This window comes from Pygoscelis adeliae, unplaced genomic scaffold (assembly GCF_000699105.1).
Source record: "Pygoscelis adeliae isolate BGI_AS28 unplaced genomic scaffold, ASM69910v1 Scaffold186, whole genome shotgun sequence".
Taxonomy (NCBI): domain Eukaryota; kingdom Metazoa; phylum Chordata; class Aves; order Sphenisciformes; family Spheniscidae; genus Pygoscelis; species Pygoscelis adeliae.
Genome location: NW_008825071.1, coordinates 8085485 through 8113009, shown reverse-complemented (window position 1 = coordinate 8113009; position 27525 = coordinate 8085485). Strand labels below are relative to the sequence as shown.

Genomic DNA, 27525 nt, shown 5'->3' with positions numbered 1-27525 from the left:
AGGAAATAAAACATGAAAGGACAGGAAAATAAGCTGTCAGGTGTTACCTGGGTATGCTACAAGTTGACATGTGTATGTGATCACGTTTGGTCATCACAAAATGGAATTTGTTGCAAGGCTACGAAAACTTGCTTTAACCAGTATATGCTAGTGCACTAGATTCAGCTGCCAAGACTAATAAACTCTATTATTAATCTTCTTGGCTTTCAGTTTTTAATCTAAAAGTAATACTTAAATAGTTAGACTGTTTCTCAGGAAATTAAACTCAGTCCCAGCAAACACTGGTAAGTGATGTGAAGAAGGAGTCTGCATGCTGCCTTAGGGACATTGGTACTGAGTGACAACAAAATGCAGTTTTGCATAAGACATGACAGAATTCCTGCCTTTAAGTCTTCTGAAGAGTTGTCAGCTAATTTGTTACCAGAAGAAAAAGCTTGCTTTTATGGGTTGGAGGGCATAGGTAGGTAAAAGGTTCCTTCTAGATTGTTCTTTCTTGCTTCCCTAACCCCAGCTTTTGAAGATTTGTTTGGTTCGGGGAGTGGAAGAGGTGCTTAGCTTAGAACTGAAATTTCATTTTACTCAGCTCCTTCTCTGTAGTGAATTTCTGCTTACCGCAAAATGTTACGGCTGAAGTGTAGTACATAAAATAGTCCTGATTTTTGTTATCAAGTTTGAGATCTCTGTATTTGTTTACTGTTCTTTCATGTGATTTGAAGGAGTTCATATTTTTAAAATTCACTTTTGTATTCCTACTTGGATAACACACATCCCTGTCTCTCAGCCATTGCCAAAGTCCAAAAAAACACCAAGCAAAGGTGGCAAAAAAGAACGCAGTAGCACTGGAACAACAAGAAAAGCAAAACGCACCAAGTGCCCAGAGATCTTGTCAGATGAATCCAGTAGTGAAGAAGATGAAAAGAAGGAAAAGGATGACTCTTCAGAAGAAAAAGAAAGTGAAGATGAGGTAATGAGGTTTTTTGTTTGTTTTTCAACATAGGGCTAAAACCATTTGTCTGCAGTTTGTCATTATGTGGTTGTTATTGATTGGTAATTCTTGGAACATGCAGAGTTGGGGGGTAAGTGATGTCTAACTGGATGAATGGTTTGAAAGAAAAGGGAACACATCTGCAATTTATAAGAGATTTTCATAATTTCTTAGTGCATTAAAGTTAGAGAATCAATAAGATAAGAATCAATAAGGTTCTGATTCTTGGATATGTATATGCACCTTATAAAACCATTTGCTATATGTCATCTTGGGGCGGCCAGGTTTTCAGACATAATTGATTGCATTTCTTGTATCATCTTGTGGTGACTTTATTAATGTAATTTCATAAAAATTCCCTCTATCTATCTTTTTTCTGTGTAGGGTTTGATTGGATACCTAGGACTCAACTTTTAATTCAGTAGAGGTCCCTGACCTACCTGACTGCGTTGTTTTTGGATCTTGGTTCCATATTTCTCCTGGATTTTATGTCCTAATCTCTCTTTCAGGGTTCTGTGTCTTGGATCACAAAGATAAAGTGAGCAACATAGTAAGCAGCCTTACAAAGATCCCTGCAAGCTCCAAAGTGTTCTCATCTCACTGTATTTTCTGTTCTTTTTCTTTGAAACTTCTTTTAGTCTTGCATAGTAAGACAGAAATGAGATGAACTTTGTATTTAAATGCAAAATACCTTTCCCTGAGCGTTCCCTTTCAGTCCTGTACTTATTCACAGTATAGACACAAAACGTGGAGGGCCAGTACAAGTGTACAGCTGATTTGTGTACAAAGTGCACACTGATTTGTTCGTATGCCTGAAGCCTGGAAAAAAGAAATGAAAAGGAGCTACAAGCTCCACCTTATCCCATGTTAGATGGGACTGCCTTTTTAGCCTTAATCAGAGCCCTGCAACAAATGGCAATTAGTCGACTGTTGGTGTCCAAGGAAATTCTTTATGTGAGCTATGGAACCTTTGGCTGTAATGTAAGACCATTATTTACTTGGGTTACATTCTGTCTATTGCAGTGGAAGTGTGACTGGCTGCTAACTAAATAGTTTGAGCTATAGAAAATAGTAACAAAAATCTTCTGTTGAAAGGCCAATTTATGTAACTTTAACAGTTTATTTGGTCACTGTCATTTTGATAGGTGTTATTTTTAATTTAAAAAGATGGTTCAAGGGAATTCCCCATGCCTCCATGAAACAAACTTAATTCTTAGTTTGCCTTTTTCTTTCCCCACAAATGGCAAATTGAAGGAGGGCTGAAATGCTAAGAGTTAATTTTGTGTTTGTTCATCTCTTCAGCAATACAGTCTTCCTACTGCAAGGAGAGGAATATCGCTTTCAGAGGCAGTTGTCGTCTTTTAGAAAATTTTTCAAGAACTCAGTTATTTAAAAAAAAAAAAAGAAACAAAACAAAAAACCCACAACCCAAACAAACAAAAAAACCTCACAGTAAACCCCATTGATCTAAGTGGGTCTTTGCCTCCTTTCAGAAGGTGGGAGTTAGGTATGTCTGCCAGGCAATAGCTGAGTCGACTGAAGTCTTCGGAAACTGAAGTTGACTTGCATGGACTAAAATCTTAATTATTACAAAAACACTAGTATGTTAAATTAGTTTGAGTATAGGAAATGGTGAAATGGAAAATGTCTGCATTTGTACAGCTTTAAGATTGCAGCATTTAAAAAAAAAATAAGTAAGTTAGGTTTATGACACCTTTTAACATACTACAGGTGGAAGGATGTAGGCAGCATATCTGCTTTGCTGCCCCAGCTCCATTGGAATCTTAGGCATGGAGTGGCTGGAGTAGATTATCCTCAGAGTTGCGTGTTGCTCTTGATTGCAACTCTTTCTTTAAACAATACAAACAAACAAAAAATCTTACAGTTACCTGGAAGCAAAACATATCTGAAATATTTTTGTGTGCTGGGGGAGCATAATTTTATAAAAAACTGAAATGTGAGTGCCAGGTTTAACTTCTGACTTTGTGGCTGGTGATGGAGCTTTAGCAGAAACTCGAAAGCTGAAAAGTTAGAAACTACAAACATTTATTTAGAAATTGGGTGATCCTTGAGTGTATTTTCTGAATTTCAACAGTGAAAGTCTTTATCCTTCATTTAACACTGTAGAGCAACTGCAACTATAACTGAGCAAGGCAATATAAATAAATGTAATCTGGTTTATTAAACACTAGTTTCATAAGTTGCACCAGGTACTAACAGGAGAAGCAGTTAAAAGTTATATGAACTAGTTTTAATTGTTTAGATGTGATAGTTTGCTCAGTTGACTACACTGCCATTTTAAATATAAATTAGAATTATGAATTTAGTAACTACTGTTAGTTAATTTGTTTTGTTTCATGTTGTTCTTTCTCTGAAGTATAGTTTATTCCTGGTCAGTGTTCCATGTTTGTTTCTGTGAGGAAAGTTTTCAGCCTTGTCAGAAGTACTATCTAAAGATTTTGTGTGTTTAAACACACATATAATTTGTGCCAAAAATGCAGTGCACTGATATGTGTATACTGTATGTATTTACGTTCTCAATTTCTTCTGTTGATGTTAACTTAATGCAATAACTTTTGGGTTTACTAGTCACAATAATTGGCCAAGTTATAGATTAGCTAATATATTTCTCAACTAGCGCAAAAAGAATTAGCTGCGTGTAGTCTTAGAGAGCTACAGCATCTACAAGTAATTGAATACAACATACCATGTCCTTTTTTAAAGGAACATCTTAAAAGTTATTTTTATAAGCTGATTAGAAGTAATTATGAATGGGAAGTTGTAGCACAACCAAATTACTAGTATCATCAAAAAGTTCTAACTGTTTGAACTTAAGAGTCCATGTAGAAGGACAATGTGAAATTTAAAAGAATGTAGGAATACTCTTTGAGGACATATTCCCCCTGTGGTATAAGGGTAGAGATTGCTAGTAAAATATAGTAATTAAATGTGCTGATTTAGTTTGTATTGACAGAAAGGATAATTTCCGTTGTGGAAAAGGGGTACAGTTTGTTTGGGTAGAAACCATCATTTTAATCTTCTGTTTTTCTTTATAGCCCCCTAGAAAAGCATCTAAAAGAGAAAAATCTAAAAAAGCGACTACCAAAACCAAGAAAGCTGTGAAGGGTGCAAATGTCAAGAAGGCAGATAGCAGCACTACTAAAAAAAATCAGAACAGTTCTAGAAAAGGTAAATGCTTTATATCTTTCATCATACATTGTCTTGTAGTTTAACTGGGATGCTTATTAGAAAGCAAGCTTGTGAAAGAAAATAGAATTTTGTGAATTGTTGGCTTGCTACTTGATGTTTCTTTCCTTGCAACAGTAATTAAAAAAAAAAAGTTCCTGATTTGGGTATACTTTATGTAACTTTTGTGTGTACAGATACATACTTTTTATTTGCATATAAACTGAAAGTATCAGCCTAGTTGTCCCTTCTGCTGGAAGAATGTTAGCAAAATTCTGTTGGCGCCTCTATAGGGACTTCACATGAATCTTATAATTGATCCAGTAGTATATATCCCACTGGGTATGTCTTTTGTTCAGCAGCTTGATGTGTTTTTGTTAATATACATACGGGTTCTGCATGCGTCCTGTTGCTATTGGTTTTCTCATATCTGACGATATGCATGAAAGGTACACATACATCAAGTTCCTTAATAGCTGTGTAAAGATTGCAGCAGTGCAGGTGGGGACGGTGGTTTCTCTCTAAGCAGCTTTGCAGAAAAGGACCTGGGTAGGGGCAGATGGTTCTCGGCAGACAATGTGTTGAACCCAATTCAGCAGTGTGCCCTTGTGATAAGGAACACTGACAGCACTCTGGGCTGTTTCAGCAAGTGTGTAGCCAGCAGGTTGAGGGAAGTGGTTATTAACCCCCTATTCAGCACTTGTGAGCCTGCCTCGGGAGTGCCGTGTCCAGCTTTGGGCTCCCTGGTGCAAGACAGGCATGGACATACCGGAGCGAGTCCAGTGGAGGGTCACCAAGATGGCCAGGGGGCTGGAGCACACAACGTAGGAGGGGAGGCAGAGAGAGCTGGGCTTGTTCAGCCTTAAGAAGAGACGGGCAAAGGGGGATCGTACTGCAGTCTGCAACTACTGAATGGGAGAGTATGGGGAAGGCAGGGCCAGGCTCTGCTTGGAGGTGCATAGCGAGAGGACAGGAGGCAACAGACCAAGCTGGCACCAAGGAGGGAAACTGCAGTTACGTGTTAGGGGAAGAAAAGCTTCACCATGAGGGGTGGACACAAAGAAACGGGGCCTGGGGCGGTTGTGGAATGCCCATTGTTGGAGATGTTCAGAACTTAACCAGGCAGGGCCCTGAGCAACCAGCTCCACGTTGGCCCTGTTCCGAGTAAGGGCTTAAACCAGATGATCTCCAGAGGTCCTCTCCCACGTTAAATTCTCTGGCACTCTGAGATAACAGCCATGTCTCTGTCACAACTGTAGTTTGAGTTATTAATGCAGCATATATCCGTACTGCAAACATACTTCATTTAATGCCAGCATCAGCATATGTATGCTATAGCAGAGACATCGGTTCAGATTGATTGCCCTGTTTGTCAGTGTCTTAAGGAATGGTTAAACTCTTAGGCATAGAATTATGCTTAACTTCTTTCATAGCCTTATTTCTCAGCAAACTGGCCTGTGCTGAACTCAGTGTATTTTCAGATTGGCTGCTGGCAATACTAATGTGGCTGACTCTGTGTGTGTGTACACTTTATTTTGTCATCAAAATACATATATACGTGTGTTAAAAAAAGTTACATATGTTTTGCATGTATGTTATGTAATACATTCATAATTTCTTCTTTACTCATACTGCATTTCTGTTTTGAGTGTATGTTTGCAATACAAGAATCAAAATGTTAAGTAGGTCTTTCTGTAAGCTCATTATCTAGATTGTTTGGCATCTGCTCTGAATTTTGTCTTGTTGGCAGTGGAGGAACTGAGTGGATGTTGGAGTCGTTCAGGCTAATTTTTTTGCTGCTGGAAAAGACTGTAGGAGTGTCCTGTGCCTCTTCACTTAACTTCCTTTATTATTCTCTTCATTTGTTGTCATGGTGTTTCTGATAGCATGTTCAGTAATACAGCATTGCAAAATTACAAGATCTTAGTGGGCAGCGCTGCTGGGGGGGAAATCCAAACTCCTTTTTAAAGCAAACAAGTACTTTTTTTTTAGGGGCATAATACCTCAATTTAGAATTGCTGTAATAAACCTTTTTTTTGTTTGATAGATTAATTTAATCTGTCCCGTACTTTCTAGAGTACATATTGACTTGTAAACTGATAGTTCATCAACAATGATGTGGATTCATAAATATATGTAGTACTGATAGCATTAGCTTTGTTTTTAAATGGATGATCTGGCAAGATGTCCATTTTAAGGGAGAACATCTGCATCAGATGTTTGAGGAAAGTTCTGATGCCTTCTATTTTGGAGGAAGAAAGCAGACAAATTGAAAATCTTGTATTACAATTCAAATTATTCTTCATATTTAGAAAGTGAGTCTGAGGATAGTTCAGATGATGAACCTTTAATTAAAAAACTGAAGAAACCACCCACAGATGAAGAACTGAAGGAAACTGTCAAGAACTTGTTGGCCAATGCAAACTTGGAGGAGGTCACAATGAAACAAATTTGCAAGGAGGTAAGCAAATATGATTTTGCAATCTCTTTTTAGGCAGTGGGTTGTCTGTGAACTGACTTCTGTCATCGTTTCAGAAATGGAGGCTTGCAGTCTGCACAACGGTTCAGAAACAAAGTAGTTTTGTATTGATTTATTTACTTGCCAACAGCTATAACAAGAAGAGCTTTAATCTTAAGATATGCAACACTGATACCCAACATTAGAAGAGAAATCTCCAAAGAAAAATTAGCTACATGGAAAGTAGGAATATTACCTCCAAAACAACTGCCATGTATTAAAGTGAAAGTATTTGAGATGTTGAATGGTGCGGTAGCTTGCTACTGTCAAAAGGGGAGGGCTATGTACTGCTCTCTGTACATTTCTCCTGCTCACCTTGCTCTTATTCTTCGTACATTCTCTTTATGAGTCCATTCAACTCTCATCTGTCAGCAAAAAATGAATAGTTCTCAGCTGAGTTAGTGAGTTGAGTTAGTTCAGCAAGGAATCCATTAATTGTCAGGACAGGTGCCAGGAAAGGGACCATGTGGCCGGAAAAGGGAAAGGTGGGGAAAAGTGTCCAAAACGCAGACAATACTGTTACCCTGACATTTTCTACAGTCAGTTAACTCAAATGTTTGTTTTCCTGGTACTTCCAAGTTGTCTTGAGAAAATTAAACCAAAAGTTACTCTTATGAGAAAACTGTATGTTTATATTCTGTACAAACTTTTTGTCATGTTTATAGTCATTCTAGAAGTCTGAAATTTGGTATACTGAAATAAAATATTCTGCATTGGTTGCAGAATATTTTGGCTGCAGTGTTGGCATCTGTTTGTTTGGTCCTTTCCCACCCAGTTAGCCAAAGAGGAGTAGTAGAATAGCACTCAAATGTGTTGACTCTTCTATTAGTCACTTGAAAGGATCACATTCTTACTTATTACCAAAAAATAAATAGGCCTTGGGATTTGATACTTGTTTAGCTTCCTACACTAATGCAGGGGTATCTGACTACTTAGAGAGCATGTAAGACAAAGATTGGAGAATTCTTACTTGTCTGACATGGCAGGCTAGGCATTCCAATTTGTTGATGTGAAAAATTTATAGTACTAGTTTAGTCAGTGACCAAAGACAAAAGAAGACATATTTAAATATTTATGTTGTCAAAATAAGGACATGAAAATAAGTTTGTCACTTTCCATAATTAACAGAGGGCATTTTGGCAGTTGTCATACTGGAAGTAGCACATCAATTTTTGCCTTAATTTCATTTAAGCTCCTTCTATTCATACAATACATTGAATGAAAGTAATTTGAGGTTTGTTTTGTGTTTTTACTTTTTAGGTGTATGAAAACTATCCTAGTTATGATTTATCTGACAGGAAAGACTTCATTAAAAAAACAGTCAAAGAGGTAAAGACTTTATCATTTAGAAAACATTCTGGGTTGGGTTTTTTTTTTTCTTCAGCCTATTAGAAAGTGGCATGGCATCCTGTTACACTACTTTTAATAGCCTCCTGTATAGTATTGGAAGTTTAGTGCCCTGATAAACCTGAACTCTGGCTCTGATTTTTTTTTTTTTTTTCCTTTTGTATCCCTCCTTCAAAAATAACCGCTTCAGACTGTATTTTCTTAGCGTGCCACTACTACTGTTATGAATTTCTTTGGTAAGCAGAACTAAAATTAAAGCTATCATCACTTTTGATGACTTTTACTCTCTGAATGCTATGCATTTGCTTTAAATTACAGCCTTGGCTGCAAGGTGCACTATAATTCATGCACTGACCACATACATTCGTAGGTAACAATGCATGAGGTTGTATAAGCTCTGCAGACCTGCAAGCTCTGGCAATGAGAGAAGGCAAAAGAGGATATAGATAGATAGCTTTTCTCTGTATGTGCTCCTGGTAGCACAGTTATAATGTTGCCTTTGAGTTTACTGTACTGAAGATTAGGCCTGCTCTAATGTATTCATGACAAAGGGTTTACTGTCCAGTCTGTGGTTGGTAATTTGTAAGAAAATTTTGAAGTTCAATTGCTTTTGCTTGCCCCAAAACTAAAAATGGAACTAGAGAAGTGAGGTTCACTTAGTGGAGTTACTTTATTAACTTTTCTTTCTCTTGTGGCTTCATTTGCGGATGTTGATATATGGCTACCTAGAAATAGTTGTGTCTATGTGCTGTGCGTACATGTGTCACTATCAGCAAAGGCATAAGAGAGCAATCTGTCTGCTGTAGGGATGTTCTTGGTTTTTTGTGATAGCAAAAGTGGAGTGTATTTTCTTGATAGTTGATGCAAAAGGAGAGGCTGTATGTAATTGGATTGAGAGAAAGGAGAAAACTAACACACTTCTCATTTCAGTTGATTTCATGATCAGATTTGACTGTGGGAAATGAAGATTCCTGGTTTTATGTTCCCATGGATTTGAAGATCTGATAGGCACCAGCAAAAGGAATGTGTCTTACCCTTGTGGTATTTAGTCAGAGCTGATTCTGCTGATCTAATGTTAAGAGTGTTGATGTAAATTGCTTTATGTATCTCTTTTTTTTTTTTTTTTTAAACAAAACTGCATTTGATGCAGTTTTTAGTTGAACATACTTAAGTTTCGTGCATGGTAATAAATGTTCCCTTTTTTATAGTTTTTGTACATTTTGAATTGCTTTGTATAACTAGATTGATTAGAACCATCGTAGCTTTTTAGTGTGGATTACTAGCTTGCAGGAGATTTTAAAATCAAGTAAGATAAAAGCTGCTTATCTGCACATATACATGCAGAGACTGGAATATTGCAGTATTGATTATAAAGATATTTTGAATACATATCCATTCTGAAAATAACAAGACTTAGTCCCATGTTAATGTCTTTTATATTCTGATACATTCTACAGATGCAGAATTATTCTAAATCTAGATTACTGTCTTGCATGTGTAGGCACTGAGAGAACTGTCAAAGCATGGTAACTAATTGGCATATAGATGTTATTTTTGTACTTTTAAAAGGCTTTCTGTTGTGTATATAAAGTTATTTCAGATTTCTTTTGTGCAAATCAGTTTTTTAATCTTGTTATTTTAGGATTTATGACATGAAATGTCAGTGTTCAGCAGTGAGGCCGTGATGAAAAGTGGTATGCAGAAGTTTCATGAAACTGCAAACGAGTTGAGGTTTTACAATGTTTGTCCCATCTTACCTTGTACAGAAACTAAACTGTAGTTTTATACTTAAGCTTTTCAGCATTTAACTTTGTACAAAAGACTACAGATACATTTGTTTCAGTGGCTTGACGTAGTAAATAAAATCCCTCCAAAGGCTACAGGAAAATTTCTAAAGTTCGCTTTGCAAAAAATCTTTTACTTTAGTGTCTTGACTTGATGGCCTAGCATCTCAGAAGTGGGTATCCAAGATGCACAGCTGGGAGGCTCAATAGCTTTGGAAGTCCACAGTGGGGCTTCTGAATCGGACAGCGCTGACGTGCGTAGTTAAGCTCTCTTCTATATGGGAAAGCTCTTCTGAACCAGAGCCTTGGTGCCTCAACATGGACAATGGTACTTTTAAGCCTGCAGTCTTGAACTTTGGCCTACAGTTTTTTGGATCATAGTGAACTCTTTGCATAAATTTTTGTTGTTTAGGTTTCTGTTCTCCATACACCTTGTTGCTAATATGGGAAGTCCAACACTTAAAATCATGAAACTAATAATTGCCAAAGTGTGGGCTGCCATTAATGCCATGAGCATGGAATCCCTCTGACTGTAGTATTGCTGGAAAGACAAAGCGTATTTTTTTGAATTTTATTATTGTACAGTTGAGAAATAAGGGTTCATAAATGATCTAAATTCTGAAAATGTTCAGCCAGTTAGACTATGAATCTTCACATACTTTTTAAATTTCTTTGCGTGTAATCATTTATAATACGGCTGAATGTAATGGGGGGGGGTTTGTATTCAATAAATGTCTTTCACAAAAATGTAAATCAGTTTTGATGATCTAACATTTGCTTAAATGTATAGTAAAAAAAAAAATCTATACAGAAACAAGGTTGTTGTCTTTATCTCACTGGTAGAAACTATTCAAGCCTAATTCAGCAGGCTTCTCTACTTTTAAAGATATTATTGCTGAAATGTATGTCCTTGCACCAGAATAAGATTTTATATCTTCTGTGAGGTTGGTGTTTTTTTTTTTCTCTGAACTATCTTAGCATAAAGAACACTTTTTAATTTGTAATTAAAAACATCAAAAGTTTCCAAGTCCTGCTTAAAAGTGGTAAGTTACTTGTGTCAAGTTTTGTTGGGTTTTTGGATGGATTTTCTACAAATACTTGACCTGCCTTGTGATTTTTATGTAAATATACTAGTCAGTTTTAATTATGTGGGTCAGGAAGTGTTTTTAAGATGAACGACTCCCAGGTATAAACATTTTTTATAGTGTAAATTCTAATGAAAACTTTCAAAAGGATAGTGTACTTCTGTTTCTTGTATATACACATTACTTGCCACTTTGGAATTGCGCAGAAGGAATGGAAATGAACTCAGCATCCTTCAAAAAATTTGTTTAAATCTCTTAACTACAATTCAATGTAGTCCTCAACAGAGAAGAAATGTCTGAGCTGTTTCCCTGCTAATCCATACCAGTCTGGCTGCAGCTGATACAAGATTCCAGTTCTTTCTACAACTGGGGGAAAGGCTGCAAGACAATACTAACAGGTAAATAAAATGTCCTGCTTATCCTGATGCTATTGGATTAAAAACACAGCTGATCAAGGCTCTAAATCCTGTACAGAGATGCTCATAAGAAATAGAAACTGGCTAACTGGATAAAAGGTAACCGAATAAAGTGTTCAGGCGTATACATTCCAGATGCTTAAGATTATGTCCTGACCATTGTATTCTGGAAAAATAGTCCTAACATCTTGATTTGATTGCTTACAGCATAATTCCTACAGTCCAGTGTATTGGTTCGTCTGTTTAGTTAAGTCTTTGGCATTCAGTATTTTGGTCGGTGACCTGCAAAACCACACAAATCAACCTGAATGACTTGCTTATATAAACAACTGTTCTTATGAGTGAGCTTGGCACTTGAGGTAAAAGCGTATGGACCCTGTAGGTGAAAAAAGATGGAGAGGGCTAGGTGGGGAAATAGAAGAGTAGAAATTTTGAGTGAAGATAAGTTACATGTCTTTAGGAAAAGAGCTGAGTTGAAGTTATGCGGTAACCTATGGTATACTGCTCAGGCATGTCTAACCAAGACAAAATTAAAAAGACACAACTTTAAGTGCCATCCCACTTTTTTCCAGAAGCTCTAGACCAGTAGCCTTCTTGGACCTGAGCAGGCTGCTTATAGTGTCTGTGTTCTTTCTGCATTATCCTGTTACAAGGCACATGACAAGGGAAGATCTATGAATGTATGGGTTTAGATTAGCCACTGCTAAGCTGGACTTAAAAATAACTCTTTTGGAGTCCAGTGCTTAATCTGGCCAAATAATGCCCCTGGCAGTCAGCATGGTGATTCCAATAAGGTTTACTAGCTCTGTTGCAGTTTCAGAGAGAGGGTAGCTTATGACCACTTGGGTAATTATTCCTGTTTCCAAACCAGAAAGTTGGCTATAATCAAGTAGCTTTGAGCTAGATGAAAGCATTCCTGGTTGTTGTTGTTATTTTAGTTCCCATTATTTAGGGATAACAGTGGAAAATCTATAAGGCACTAGAATACTGTCTGAAAACTTGAAATAAGAAATATAGTAAAAACAATGTTTCACTTGCTGAAAAAAAACATCTTGAATGCTGACCAATGTGTTATTTTCCTTCTTCAAAGAAATGTCTCTCCTGCCTTTGAATTCAGAAATATTTATGAAAGCAAGTAGCTGGAAGTTGTAGGTCTAAAAGTTTGTTCAGGTGGACCCTGACTTGCAGGAGAAATGGGCTGACAGGAACCTCATAAAGGTCAACAAAAGCAAATGCAGCATCCTGCTTCTGGGATGGAATAACCCCGTACAACAGTGCGGGTGGGGACGGTGGTTTCTCTCTAAGCAGCTTTGCAGAAAAGGACCTGGGTAGGGGCAGATGGTTCTCGGCAGACAATGTGTTGAACCCAATTCAGCAGTGTGCCCTTGTGATAAGGAACACTGACAGCACTCTGGGCTGTTTCAGCAAGTGTGTAGCCAGCAGGTTGAGGGAAGTGGTTATTAACCCCCTATTCAGCACTTGTGAGCCTGCCTCGGGAGTGCCGTGTCCAGCTTTGGGCTCCCTGGTGCAAGACAGGCATGGACATACCGGAGCGAGTCCAGTGGAGGGTCACCAAGATGGCCAGGGGGCTGGAGCACACAACGTAGGAGGGGAGGCAGAGAGAGCTGGGCTTGTTCAGCCTTAAGAAGAGACGGGCAAAGGGGGGATCGTACTGCAGTCTGCAACTACTGAATGGGAGAGTGTGGGGAAGGCAGGGCCAGGCTCCGCTTGGAGGTGCATAGTGAGAGGACAGGAGGCAACAGACCAAGCTGGCACCAAGGAGGGAAACTGCAGTTACGTGTTAGGGGAAGAAAAGCTTCACCATGAGGAGTGGACACAAAGAAACGGGGCCTGGGGCGGTTGTGGAATGCCCATTGTTGGAGATGTTCAGAACTTAACCAGGCAGGGCCCTGAGCAACCAGCTCCACGTTGGCCCTGTTCCGAGTAAGGGCTTAAACCAGATGATCTCCAGAGGTCCTGGGGATAAGAGGATGGCAAGATTACATAACTTGCCATGCCTTTTCACCTGACCTTGTCTACTGGACTGCACTCAGTCATAGACTTACTACTTCACTTTTATTTCTGATCTGTTTCAGACAGCTGGGCTAAAAGGAAAAAAAAACCACCTCCCTTAACACAAACTATTTGCTTGAAGGACTGTCATTCTTCGGGGGAGTGTGATGAAATCTACCGATTTGTACTTTATTTTAAAAGCAGCATTAGTATTTTGTTTCCATTTTAAAGATTGGTTTCTTAGAATGAAGTTAACATTTTTCAAGATCAGTGTCAGGTGTAATGAAAATAATTTCTTGCAGGGAGTTAGCATTAGGAGAACAAAGCATGTCCTCAGGATACAAACTTTGAACTGCTAATCAAGTATGACAGGGTTAGGGGAAAGCAGTGAATCTTCCACACAGTATTGCTTTCACTGGCTCAGACCTACATGTGTTACTGGTTGAAATAAACTTTCAAAGGGAGTAGGAATATTTTTTTTAAAGTTGCTTCCAGTCAGACTTACTTACACTCAATGAACATCTAACCCCCCATTCAAGAAGAACAATGTAGATAAGTGTTACCAGAATTTGTCATTGTTTGTATTTTAAATGTTTTGGGTATGTAGTCAGGCTTGCACATGCTTATAGTGATCTGTGCTAGTAGGAAGCTTTTGGGACCACGATCCTACAAAGTGTTCATACTACAATTATTTAGTTATTATTTAGCATTGAGTGGTTCTCTGGTAGTTTTTCTGGCTATTTTAAAACTATGGGCAGTGTTTCTAAATAATTAATCATTTTAGCTTAAATTTCCTCTGGCTATGGAAAATAATCTGATACAAGCTTATGAATTGCTTTGTAAACCTTTGAGGCAGAAGACACTAACTATTATGGTATTGGCCAAATAACAGCTAAGTTAGTACTTAGAGCTCAGAGAAGGCTGTAGAGCAGCACTTCCGAGGGAATACACTAAAATGAAATCTTAAATCAATATTAAATGTAACAAAAAGTAGGCTTAGCCACTAGTTAAATTTAAGGGGGGGGAAGTAAAAACCCATGAGCATCCTGTGGATACTTTCCAGTTTTATTCTGCTGCCATAACATAGTCACACAGAAGAGTTGAAGTGTTACAGATCATGCTCTGCATTCAAATATTTTTTTATAACATTTAAACAACTTACTCAAAGAAAACATTCCCCAGTTCTTTATTTGCAGGGAATAAATTAAACACAAAGGAAAAAACACATACATGCTTGAAATAAATTTTAACATAGGTATTAAAAAAATTTGGGGGGAACATTAATTAAAGAATGACGTCTCAGAACCAGCCTGATGTTCTCATACATTTCAAATGAACGTAAATTAAAATGGAACATACTTATTTACGCCTCAAACTTAAGTGCAGCACAACACAGTTTAAGTGCCTTGGCACCAAAATAATATACAAATAATTAGTAGACTAGGCCATTGGTAAATTTATCGTTTGTTATCCTTTTTTTAATGCTGTAAGAAGTGTGCAGCAGCTAAAGCCAAATGTGACCGTTTGTTCATGTCCATCTCTATTCCCTAGAATATAGCATTTATCTACCTGCAAAGTTGTAGATAGATTTAAAACCCCAAGTACAAATTAACAGGATGGAAGCATATGCCTAAAATCAAGCATGTTCACACAAACTTTGGACTGCAGAAATGGATGCTGAGCTCAACTTTACAGACAGTTCCTACCTAAAATGTGATGTGTTTATATGTTGTTGTTAAGCTGACTGAAGTTTTAACCAAGGTCAGCTGAAGCAGCCATTGAATATTTTGGGCTTGTAGTAATAAGCTTTCTTCCCACCTTCAGAAGCTCCTCTCCTAATAATTTTGTCATACATGATAAACTGGGAAAGAAACTTGGAACTCAAACATATGCAGCTCTCAATCTTTCCTAGTTATGCTATAAGTTGGCCTGTAATATATGAAATTAACAAAGTGCAAATGATTACCAAAAGCAAAATCTGATGTCTGATTATCTTTTATCATCAGAGGATTTTGTCTTGCTTCTTATAGCCTTTAAATTACAATTTAATACTTGGAAATACTTTAAAACTGTACATACTAGCATTTATGTAGAGGAAAATTATGCACAGTTACACTTTTCCTATTAATCCATATAATTCAGCTTTAAGAAGCAGAACAGAATATATATCTGAAAAACATCTAGTTATATAAACATCTTCACCTTGTAAATTAGAGATTAAATAAAGGTATTTAACAATATCATAGCTACTCTAAAAACAAAATATTAGGTATTTAAGAAGAATTGCGTTTATTCAGTAGGATTTTTCTTAAGGTTGCTTGTTTCTTTTTTCCAAGGATACAGCTTTATGGAAATAAGCACTGTAACTAAAGAAAAGTTTGCTGTGTCATTCCTTAAATGAAGAGATTAAAAAAAGAAAAGACCCTATGCATGAGAAAGGGGGGGGGAAGAAGTGCTTACTTTCCTTCCAGAAATCATGAGGTCTGTGCAGTAAAGTTATAGGGAAGGTGTGAGGGAAGAGATCTAAAAGTTGGTTTTAATTTTTTTTCATTAATACCATTTTAGTGGAACAGTATTACATCAGATATCCTGGTTGTGTCTGTCTTACTTCTACTGAAAAATATTTTTTTCTTCCCTGTCCCATGGAAAAGCTATTAGATAAATGCTTAGCCCTTACTGAATTACTCCCTCAAGTTGTTTTTAATAATACTTTAATAATAAAATAAAATAAAACTTCAAGTCAAAGTGCAAGTCACCTTGTTTCAGCCCTTCATAAAAGTGTTAGTATTTTTCCTCATTCATCTTCACTTATTTTTTTAAATATAAAAGCTGAATGAGCTGTTAGGAACTTAGTCCTTCACCGCCCACTGTGCACTCACATCAGCAGATAGTTCCTCTACTCAGCCCAAATGAATTTGGAAGTTTGTTTTCAAAATAATCATAGAAATATAGTATTTTTAAGCTGTCCTGTTTCTACATGATCAGAAGCACTAAGCAAATCTAAACTTATCCTATTATTGTAACAAGAATTTCTCTGAATAAGTAGCAGAGAGACCATGTCAAAGTTTTTTAAATTAATGTAAAAATTAATTTTTCAAGTTTTTATTAGCTACAATAACCTTTCTGTGATTGCACTGTAAACTGTTCCAGCCGTCTGATTTAAAGGAACAAACTTGATATTCCAAAGCCCACTTAGTGGAGGCTAAGAATATGAAAAATATTATAGAAAAGGTTATTGACTGCAAGTGGAAAGAATGATAGTTGAGTTCCTTCCTACAATAATTCTAGAATTTGTCTAGGCTATTCAGGCTTTTGGGAACAAGTTTGAACTCCTATGAGCATAATCAACCTGAGAAGCACAGTTAGTGGAAAATTCCCATCATCATTACTAACTGCCAGCATTTTTAATGCTGCATGTTAACTTAGTCTTGTTTTAACCTGACCTTTGGAAATGAAGGTTTACAATAACATGACTTGAGCCATACAGAAGAGGACTCTCAACAAAAGTTCTGTTAGTTAAGCTGTGGCCAGGGACTCCAATGTCACTCTTGCTAGTAATACCTTAGCTGGAAAAAAACCCCAACAATATGTATCATCAGGGCTTAAAAGGGAGGTGGGGGAGAAAGAGGAAAAGGAAGATGAAGATTTTATCTTCAGGTACCATATACTATTTAAGTACCACTTAGGAAAAAGGCAGCAAATAGGAAACTTGAAGATAGTTTTACCCACAGAAAACAATTAAAAATATATCTATAAACACAAAATTTCAGTACTTAAAATGCTGCTATTTTGCTTGCTTCTCGAACGCCACTCAGGTAAGCTCCTGTAACGGTCTGAGGAAAGTGCCTATTTGTGGCCTGCATTTAAAAAAAAAAGTGAATTGTTTCTAAAACTATTAGAACAGATAGAATTTCAGTTTATAAGATCAGTTTTGTTTTCCTTAAGCATATACCAACATTTTTAAAAATCATGGAAAGCTTCTCAGAAAGAATTTAGGAGGAATTATTTAAGGTTTTTAGCAATTTCAAAATTTGCAAGCGAGTCACCTAGCAAAATTAGTAGTCTGTTTTGCCATCTGCACTTTAGTGGGGCAGGTAAGTTCTGTTCCAGTATAGAATGCACCTATACCATTAACAGCATGCTTTTGTTATGTTACCCACAAACAGAATAACAGAAGGACAATTTGAGTAAAAATACAAGCGGATTGTATAGTCTTGTCATGTTCTGCACTTATTGGTTACGCAGTTCACTCCTGACCTGAAATGCCTGGCAGACTTTCCATGCCCAATAATAATATGAATAAAGACCTTCTGTGTCAAAATCAAGAAACGTCAGCATATTTGTGTAACAGAATATTTATATGCTACCTCTAGATTAATGGTGTTGGTTAGCAAAAGATGATCTTTCATAAGAAATAGTTCCCCAATAACCTTAATCAACGGTAACAAAGATACTTACCTCACCAGCAAAAAAAATTTTTCCTTGTATGTCTTCAGCTATAATGTCATAAGCTTCACCGCTGCCACCTGTTTTTACAAAACTATATGCCATCTGAAGCCAAGGGTCTTTGCTCCATCGAGTAACAAAAAACTTCACTGGGTCAGGAACCTCCTGCATAATCAAAACAAAAGTTATGCACTGCAAAGAAAAGCTCGCAATTGCATAGCTTTTTCTCATAAACAGTTTCTTGTAACCTTTAGAGTATGTAGTATTATTACGACACGGATTAGATCACGTTCCAGAATTAAGTTCCAATTTTCTTTATTATACTACTAGCCGCAAAGATAATTTTGTTTGCTAGACTTGCCTGATGTCTGAAACATCACAGTTGCACTGTTTTGAATGCAACAAATCTGGATATTTTAATATACCTAGAACTACATATGAGAAAAACAATTCTCCTTGAAATACATATATACTCTTGCAAACAGATAAAATACCAATACCAACATCATTTAACATGTTTGTATGTATAATGTAAGCACTTTCCATCTTGGTAAGGCATGATGCTTTGCTGCTTCTAGCTTGTTAAATCTCAAAATGTAATCTTCATTTTGGAGATCATTTTATTCCAGTGGAGAAATAACATTACTTATCTAAGATCAGAAAAATCACCTGGCTTGAAAACCAGGAAGTCAGAGTGTCTGTAGCTAAGCCATGACACTAATACTGTGTATTCTTTGTCACATTGCAGCATGCAAATTCCACACAATTCTACTAAAAAGAGCCTGGATAACAACTGTATGAAGGCTTAGTCAACTACAGCTGTCTTACTCTTGAGGGACTGGTGACAAGTAAACAGAAGCACCCCTGGTTGCCTCTTACACAACATCTGGTATCAACAAACAGACTCTTCCATTCAGGTAGCACATGAGAGACTAAAGCTCAAGCAATCAAGACAATGGCTAGCCAAGTATGGCAAGTTTCACGGACATCCCAGAAGAAGTTCTGGTACACCCCTGGAAGCTATCTTGTTTTTGAAAATCCCGCTGCTTTGTGGACAGATGACTGAAATTCACAACTGCTATAAACCACAGAGACAGACACGAAAAATCACTCTTCTAGACTAGAGTGGCATCAAAACCAAAGACCTGTTTGCTACTTTGACGTTCTCATGACATCAAAATAGCAGGTATGTGGCCTTACATTGCACATGATTCTGGTAACTGTAAAGCCATTACCAAAAGTAAACTTCTAGGAAAAGTTGGGCTTTCAGATGCTGAAGTTTTTTCCAAGATCATTAATCTTAACATCTGAACCATCAGTAAAATTTGAGAGATCACCCACGAACATTAACACAAGCATTCCTTGGGATCTAACTGCTCTAAGTAATTTAACTGAGGCATTACTATCTATAGAGTGGAACGCAAATAACATTGCTAGGTGTTCTGCTTTGTCTTCTGCTTGCCCCAGATTTCTCTGATTTTCCTATTAGTTTTTCTCTGGATGATGAGCTGGGGGAAGAAAAAAAAGTAGAAATTTTTATCTGATGTTTTTTTACAGTCAGGATGTAGGGCCCTTGACAGATCATTTTGCCTGTACCTCCATCCCAAGACAGCTCAGGAAGGGTTGTTTCTTACTAGAAGAGTAAGGGATTTCTTTGGTTTGGTTTGGGCGGGGTGGTGGTGTAATTTCAGTTGCTTTTTACATGGAGGGAGGGGGAATCACAATCAAATTCATCTAGCTTAAAGCTTTTATGATGTATTGGAAGCAGCGATGACCAAAAAAAAAAGTTTGGAAAAAGTGACAGCTAAGTAAGTATTGTATTTGTGTTACCTGCCTAAAGTACTGATTTTAATTAATTTTCCTTTCTAAAAGCACTTCAAAGGATGATAGTTCCTTGCTGTTTTTCAATTCATTACCATTTTCCTTCAGACAGATCTAAGATACTTCAATTCACATTCTTCACACTAAAAACACAATGCTTGGTCTCTTGTGTATCTCAAAGGAAGCATATTCCCCTCAAACTGACAGGAAAAGAAAAATAGTTTAAAACGTCAAAGGTTTTCCTATACATCATGAAGTAATACAATTAAAAGTTTTACCTCTGTTGGCGAGTTAATTAATCTCTTAAGAAAAGAGGCTTCTCTTTACCTGCTCCTTAAACAGCTCTCGAAGTACAGTCATACACTGTTGCAGTACTTGTTTATCATCTAAATTCTTAATGGTTGTCACAGCATCTCCAGTGACCACTGACATTAAAATGCTTTGTTTGCCCTAAAAACAAGACATTATCATATGAAATAATTTTGAAATTACTAGGTTATTAAGTCTTTCTTGAAGAGTCCCTTTTAATTGGTATTGACAAAGAGACTTTCAGCTGCAAAGCAACTTTTGTTCTAGGGGCAAGTGGGCTTGATTCCTTAGAATAAAGAGAGCATATTCTATAGTATTCATGCTCAAATTACTAACATTCTCTGATATCTTGTTCACAGATCTGTGTTACAGTCAGCCCCTTTTATAACTTGCTGAATTAACTGAAAACTTCCTATCTACCTATTTAAAGGCTACACCAAAAGATTTGATGTTTATAGCATTGCTGTTTGTGACAGACCTCTTAAGCTCCAGTTCCGTGCCAAAATTCCACCTCAACTGTACTCCAATTTCAAAAGGTGGTAACAAAGAGAATCTACTTAAATACTAGTTAGATATGTTTTGGATTAGGCCAATACTAAGTTCTCACCAGCAGATTTTGGCCCAAGAAATGAGCACTCAGTTCTACCGATGTTTCCTTCCACTTAATCTGCTACCATACAGAAGTTTCAAAGATGAAGTGATGACTACAGAATAGCACACAGGTTCTCAACTCCTTTAAAAGAACTCTCCCTCCCTTGTTTATATAAGGCAATTCTTCTGTTACTAAACTTGATAGCTAGCAGAGGATAGCTATCAAACAAATTAAGAATTATACGTAGTGTCTCTGGACAGTACCAGCACACTGAACCACATCTAGAATGAGCTTAGAAGTATTGAAGAGAAAACTTCTTCAAGAAAAATCATATACAGGTACAGACAGTGTAGTAACAGAGCACAATCTGCACAGGATGGTTTCCTTTTGGAGTAAGCCTTAAGGTTACAAAATGGCCTTTTAATTGCTGCCAAGCAGTAAGCAGCAGTTGTTGTAAAAGCATGAAAAGGTAAGATACAGATGTGTAACGTGTCTGCTTGGAACTGGTGGGGAAGAGAAACTTGATGTCAATGCACTGGTTTGAATTTGTTTTGAAACTCATGAGTTTGGGACTGACCCTACAGACCTCAGTTTCATACAAAACCTAGTGTTTGTCTTTTCTTCTGCCACTCCACATAGTTATTCAGGCTAGTGCAAGCCATTAAGTGTTAAGAAGCCAGGATGATCTTTTTAACAGGATTTTTAGCTGATTTAAATAAGGGAACAGAAGCCCTAAACTGGAAGTGACCAGTAGACTTTTTCCCATATTAGTACATCTATAGTTAGGTATTACAGACTTGTTTTCAAGACAGTTTGAGAATGAAAGCATTAACTTGTTTGTATGTTATTTTGTATCCAAACATAGAAAAACATTCCTATTTATTACAATGAAGTATCAATCAACTTTTTCTTGATAAATAACACTGCTTACACTTCTTTTAACAGTTGTGGGGGTGGGGGGAAGAAGAAAACTTTCATCTTGCACCTAGATTCCAAACAATTTCTGAAGGGCCAACAGAAAATACAGGTAGCATACAATACCTCTGGATCCATGTCATAGAAAACACTAAAGAGCCCACGTTGGCTGGAATTGGGTGGAACATGACCAAAAAAATCAGCTCCTTGAATTTTACTGTCCCAAAATCTATAAGGAAACTGCAAGGCAATCTAGAGAGAGAGAGATGGAATTAAAGCATTGCGTACCACAAAACTGGTAACTGGATATGGTATACGATGTTCTTATAATTCTTTGCCCCTTTTCCACTCCATTAGACACACCCAGTTCTATGAGAGGGTCTCAACAGAGAATATATGGGCCTGTTCTCCAAGGGGGACAGGGAAGGAAGAAAAACCCGCTACTCTCACAAATTGCAAATGCACAGACAGTACCAAATTCACAATGGAATTCACTATGGAAAATGCTCAAGAAATTCAGCAGAATTTTTACAAACCTAACGTAGAACTTACTGATCCCCATCCTGTGGGGGGGTTTCTGAATCTTGCCTTTAAATTTCAACATTGTTATAATCCTGTTTCTGGCATGACTTCTGTTACTGTTTCGTTCTAAGCACACATCTTACTAGGGATCTTCTCAGGAGAGGCTGTCTTTTTGCACTGGGAAAGGGTAGGAGATTTTACACTGGTCAAATACACAACTTTCAGTATTCTTCTCAAATAGTTTATGTATTTATTAGGTCGAAAGGACCTGGAATAAGCATATTATTAGAATTTTGGAAGATCTAAGACTATCATGAAGGCTTGCTCAAAATTAGGCACAAAATGTTTAAGCTGTGAAGTGATTCTGCAAACAATTTCTTTAAAAACCCCATTAAGTTGGGAAATCTAAGAAACAGAAATACACATGATCCTCGATAGCATTTTGCTCTTCTGGGCTACTGTATACAAGTAAAACCAAATGCGTAATAAATCCTGAGAAATACGCAGTAAAAGCAACAGGGACAAAGCAGCCAATGTTTCTACGAAAAGAAAATGAAATATCATTTGAAATTACTTACCTTCTCAATTACTCCTGCTCCCAAACTATTAATGGCTTTAATTTTTTTTTCTGACAGTGGAGGATTAAACTGAATGGCATTTTTCTGAAGAAGGGCCAGTGGTACAGTCACTAATACCTGAAAGAAATAATTACAATCACAACAGTAGCAAAAGCTGAATACTGCACTTAAGCCTCACAGCATCCTCTTAACTATCTTGGATTATTCTTGTAGGATGCAGCATAATACTCACCAGACATCTCTAGATTAGTGTCTGGTTTTACTCCCCATTAATGGGAAAGACATGCCTTACTTCATGTGTGAACAGATCCTGCAGTTCACTGGTTTTACGTTGTAGTCTGTTGAACTGCTTGTATCAGAGTGGCTAACCATGCTACTAATTTTAATACCTCCTGTAAATTATAGTCAATGGCTCTCAGGTTAACAAAACTGTCTTTTTGAACGGAGAGAAAATGGTCATTTTGTTGGCTTGTTTTTTCTTCCTTCACAGATCCCTTCTCTTTAAAATATGCTCAGTAACACTGTTGATGTCAATCCAATCTTGATCAAGTTTATGTATAATTTTAAAAATTACTAAAAGCTAAATTACGCAGCATGAAGCAGCTGGGGATACAGGGAATAAGGGAGACTGAGAAATACGGGTTGTCAAGTCCTGCATACCAAAGGGAAAAATTTTAACAGGACAGATTCACATGCTAAATGCAGGAAAGCTGAGCAGGGAATGGAACCAGAAAACGTAACTGTCACTTCAAAGACCTGATAAAAATCTATTTGCTTCACATTTTTAGTACTACCTTTATAGTGCTTAGTTCTTCAGATCAGCTAGTACTCAAAACTCAAGCATGCTCAATGAAAAATAGGCTCTAGGACATCCAAGTACGGGTCACTAGAATATATGAGTTTTCATCTTTGAGTGGGAAGAAATTGCACTACGTAGTCCTGGGCGGGGGGGGGACGACACACGACAAAAAGGACATGTACTGTGGTCAATATTGTTCTTGTGTTCCCTAAAATCCTTAATCTTGAAGCATATTGGGTACCTTTTGTGTTGTCCACACTGTTCCATCTGCAGTAGCAACTTGTACTTCTTCACCAGAATAGTCAATACTCTGTACCTATTGAAAGACAAATTGAAGATTATACTACAAAATCTATATATGCAATGCAAATTCAGACAAGAATAGCTAATATAGCACCAGTCTGCAAGCTAGAAATTGAAGAACACAAATTTCCAGAGAAATATTGAAAGAAAAAAAATAGCCTCCATGGAAGCTGAGAAAGAAAAATCATCGTGATTCTAACATATAAGATCATCATATCATAATATTTAAGTACTGATAGTCCTCAAAGAGGATTTCCAGAAATGCAGAGGTTGTCCTCTCTTTTGTTAAAGACAAGTTGAAATAATCACAGGCATAGATTTGCCTGGTCCAAAGGAATACAAAGATATGATTGGGTGCTTCAAAGCAATCCAAGACAGCCACTGCATCAATATTTTCCAGACTCACTGGGAAATTCAACCGGATGTCCAGCCCTTCTGCCAATTTATCAATCACAGTAGAATATCCCACAGTTAGTAGAGTGTGATCTCCAGCAAACTGGGCAAAAAATTCATTGTGGTCCCATGAGCGTGCAGATACCTGTGGACAGAACATAACTAGCTGTCTCTACTGGTGAGGTGACATGGGTACTAGCAAAAGTGTGACAGTTTAGAAGAAGCCACCCTAATTCCCTTCACAACTGGAAAAAAAAAAGTGGATCACCAGAATGTATGGCAACACTGACAAAAGCAAATAGCTTATTCACCTAAGGCCACTATACAACATACGAATTGCTGGATTAAGAAATGTCATAATGTGGGTTGGTCACTAGCAGGTAATTTATAGTTCTGCTTGGTAGAGAAAACAAGGAAAGTAGTACAAAAATTCAGGTAGATTGCAGCATGTTTATGTCAGTTTTCTGTCTCTAGCAAAGAAATCAGATTTTACAGCCTTAAGATTTCAAATAAAAATGGAAATACTTTATTTCCAAACATGAAGAGGAAAATAAGATACAAAAAAATCTCAATGGAATTTTTCTGTCACATTGGAGGTTCTTCCATGATATCTTTCATTGACCTTTTCCCCCCCACCCCTGCAAACTTGTAGTTAGTACGATAGTGATATTTGCACTAAGCATCACCACTTAGCAGTGAAAAATCTGAAGCAATTCTCAAACTGCTACTGAAATGCGAATTCCTATCACTGCAGTTGCATTTGCTTCATATTTTGATTTTAAAATTGAAGGTAAGATAGATTTTAACATCTTTCTTATTTCTCCTGGGTGCTTGTGAAGTGTGAAAGCTTGACATATCAAAATATTTTCCATTGACTGCCCTGGTATAGCATTGTCTTGCAGATTTTTGTTATGTTCTTATGGGCTTCTCAGTTCACATCAGATTTGTGCATCTGCACATATCAATCAGCTGTCCCACTACCATAGTACAATTGACCCTAAACATCTTTAACCCAAGCAATGGGACTGAGTAAATAATGCACTGCAAAGAACATCATACTTCGATATTTCCTGAACCTGCTTGGTTAAAATTGAAGTCGCGAGGAAAGCCAAGTATCACATAGTCAACAGAATACCTAGGAGTGGTGAACTGGGGCCCACCGTCAGGGTGTTGGAACACTTCAGAAGTTAAATGCATTTATTCTCAAGATACCTAGCAAGGTAGAGAAATACCTCAGTTTTTAAACACAGAACTGAGAAGCAGAAGTCACACACAACATCTGAGGAAGAGTAACTCTCCTGTGAATCCTACCACCCAGCATCTCAGCAAAATGCCCTACTCCATTGCACCATCTACTCTGAACTTCTACATTAAAGAGAATGTCGCTGGAAGCATGTCATGAGCTCCTATCAGATTACCTAAGGCAGCGCTGGAGTCTGTGTCTCAATGCTTTTAAAGAACAGGTCAGGGATGTAGGAACAGTTTAGGGATCGCCGATTCTTCCTTTGGGGCCACCATGGGATGGATCAGATGATGACTTCTCAATGTAACTTCCAACCCTATCTTCTATGAAGCTCAACCACTTCAGAACACAGCTCTCAAAACTCACCTGAGAGAGATTGCTGCCACAGGCATACTCCAAATTACTGAGATGGAACTGTAGTACTTTTTCTTCCAGCTCACTGAACTGGATACCAGACTCCTGAATAAAGGCTTTATAGATCTCTTGTATTTTTTCTATGAAAGAACATGTTTAAAATAACAATATATCACAATTCATCAGAAGTCCTACTGCATTTCAATATGCTATTCTCTGGATCACAAGATTTTCAAGCTTATTGCAAAGTTGCTAAGATGTTTTTCTTCTCATAGAAAAAAACCCACAAGATCTTTCCAGTGATAAAATACAACTTCATTGTTTAATCATAGATTTCCCTAGTAAAATCATCTTCTTCAAAAAGGAAACATACATAACTTCAGGAAAAAAAGAGTTTAAATTATTTAAAAGAAAAAAAAAAGAAACACTGTGCAACAGCACAGCTGGGCTAGCCAATTGAGACAGGAGAAAAATTAATTGTTTAGCTATCATCAATATACAGTTGAAGGTATTTCAAGGAAAATACACTTCAAGATAATGGAGAATCCTTGCAAATAAATCCTGCTTAATTTTTACAAAACCAAAAGAGCTGAGAAATTTGATCCAGAGTTCACTGAAGAACAGAGAAGTTACTAATTCTGTCTTACAGAATCCATGCTGAAAAGATTTGGGAGGCAGACATTTCTGAGCATGTTTATTTTTTGGTGTTGAATGTGCTTGCATGCTGCAAGTGCAGTGGGAGGCGTTACCAATGGAGATGGGACTGTTCTTGCCAGCAGAAAGCTTTGATCAGGCTCTTTTTTAGACAGATTAGTCAAAAAGTATGAGTTACGGCTAGCTATGGCCTGCTTCAGCAAGAAGCAAGTCTTTTGAACTGCTAGTGCAACTACTTATACTGAAAAAGCTACTCATGAAAACAAGATACTACATCAGAAGTCATACCATATTATAAAAGCCTTCAAATTAGGCTTCCTTAAAAGTTACAAGTGACATTTTGGTCTGTGTGTATACGATAGTCAATCTCCCTTTGTCCTCCATAGAGCCAGGTTATCACTGCTGGATTTAAGGTCAGATGTACAGCCATACACTTCTAAAAATGTCCAATGTAAAAGCCAATTTAACATAAAACTCTACGAACACAGCCAACATCTTCACTTTGCAATAAATCACCTACTTACCACCAAGAGGAACATCTTGATGTTGGGTTTTATCTTTTCTCCACTCAGAGACGACGTCTAGGATGGCATTGAAATGAAAGTCCATACGTTTATCAATAGTGGGATCTGTTATCCTTCCACCTTCCTGGATCAAGTCACATTTCTCCCCTAGTTTGTGCATTTTAATGCCAAGCTTAAGAAAAAGACATTTTATTGCTTTTTAAGTATAGAAAAACTACAGTGCCTAGCCTGCTCAAAGTTATTTAAAGTAAGGTGAATCCCTCAGATTTAAGTGATGCCACTTAAAAAACATCCAGGATAATGGATAATATAAATAATTAGTCAGATTAACTCAAACTCTCGTCCTCCTAAAACTGGAATACCAACAACCCTTCTATCCATTAATTGTTCACAAACTGTTGTTCCCCACTCTTCCATCCTTTTCTTTATCGGGGATTCCCAGAAACCTCATCTCCAACTTTCCTATCGGGCCAGGGACTAGTACAGAGATGTTGGGTCTGGTAATCAAACATGATGAACCAGTCTCCTTCATTTCTACTTCACCTTATTCTCTAAATCGCCATTAAAATCAGTTCTTTTCTAAAACTTTCTGATGCCTGAACAGTTCCCTGCGTTCAGGAATTGACAGGATGTTGCTTGCCAGTTACCGCCAATTTCATTAACAAACAAGCAAAGAAAGAAATTATTTGGAATTAAACCTAGTATCTTGCTCTGCTTGTCCAACTTGCATCAAACACA

At 37.2% G+C, this 27525-nt stretch overlaps 2 protein-coding genes across 3 annotated transcripts in view; one reads left to right on the top strand and one right to left on the bottom strand.

Annotated features, from left to right (window-relative positions):
• DEK (DEK proto-oncogene) overlaps nucleotides 1–18552 on the top strand; it is a 27314-nt gene extending 8762 nt beyond the window's left edge. The window contains exons 6-11 of one of the 2 annotated variants that reach the window (XM_009326505.1): nucleotides 782–964; nucleotides 4042–4174; nucleotides 6484–6632; nucleotides 7950–8018; nucleotides 9963–11303; nucleotides 18529–18552. In XM_009326505.1, coding sequence (XP_009324780.1) covers nucleotides 782–964; nucleotides 4042–4174; nucleotides 6484–6632; nucleotides 7950–8018; nucleotides 9963–9983 — 555 coding nt within the window. In that variant the 3' untranslated portion in view covers nucleotides 9984–11303; nucleotides 18529–18552. Of the gene's footprint in view, nucleotides 1–781; nucleotides 965–4041; nucleotides 4175–6483; nucleotides 6633–7949; nucleotides 8019–8966; nucleotides 11304–18528 lie in introns of both variants that reach the window. The other variant, XM_009326506.1, reaches the window with a different exon arrangement.
• The window catches only part of KDM1B (lysine (K)-specific demethylase 1B), a 26023-nt gene continuing 12876 nt past the window's right edge, over nucleotides 14379–27525 (bottom strand). Inside the window, exons 12-20 of the mRNA XM_009326507.1 lie at nucleotides 26788–26959; nucleotides 25622–25749; nucleotides 24026–24157; nucleotides 23558–23632; nucleotides 22518–22634; nucleotides 21544–21669; nucleotides 19929–20051; nucleotides 17793–17945; nucleotides 14379–17191 (exon numbers count right to left, since the gene is read on the bottom strand). Of these exons, the coding sequence (XP_009324782.1) occupies nucleotides 17108–17191; nucleotides 17793–17945; nucleotides 19929–20051; nucleotides 21544–21669; nucleotides 22518–22634; nucleotides 23558–23632; nucleotides 24026–24157; nucleotides 25622–25749; nucleotides 26788–26959 (1110 nt within the window). The 3' untranslated portion in view covers nucleotides 14379–17107. The remainder of the gene's footprint in view (nucleotides 17192–17792; nucleotides 17946–19928; nucleotides 20052–21543; nucleotides 21670–22517; nucleotides 22635–23557; nucleotides 23633–24025; nucleotides 24158–25621; nucleotides 25750–26787; nucleotides 26960–27525) is intronic.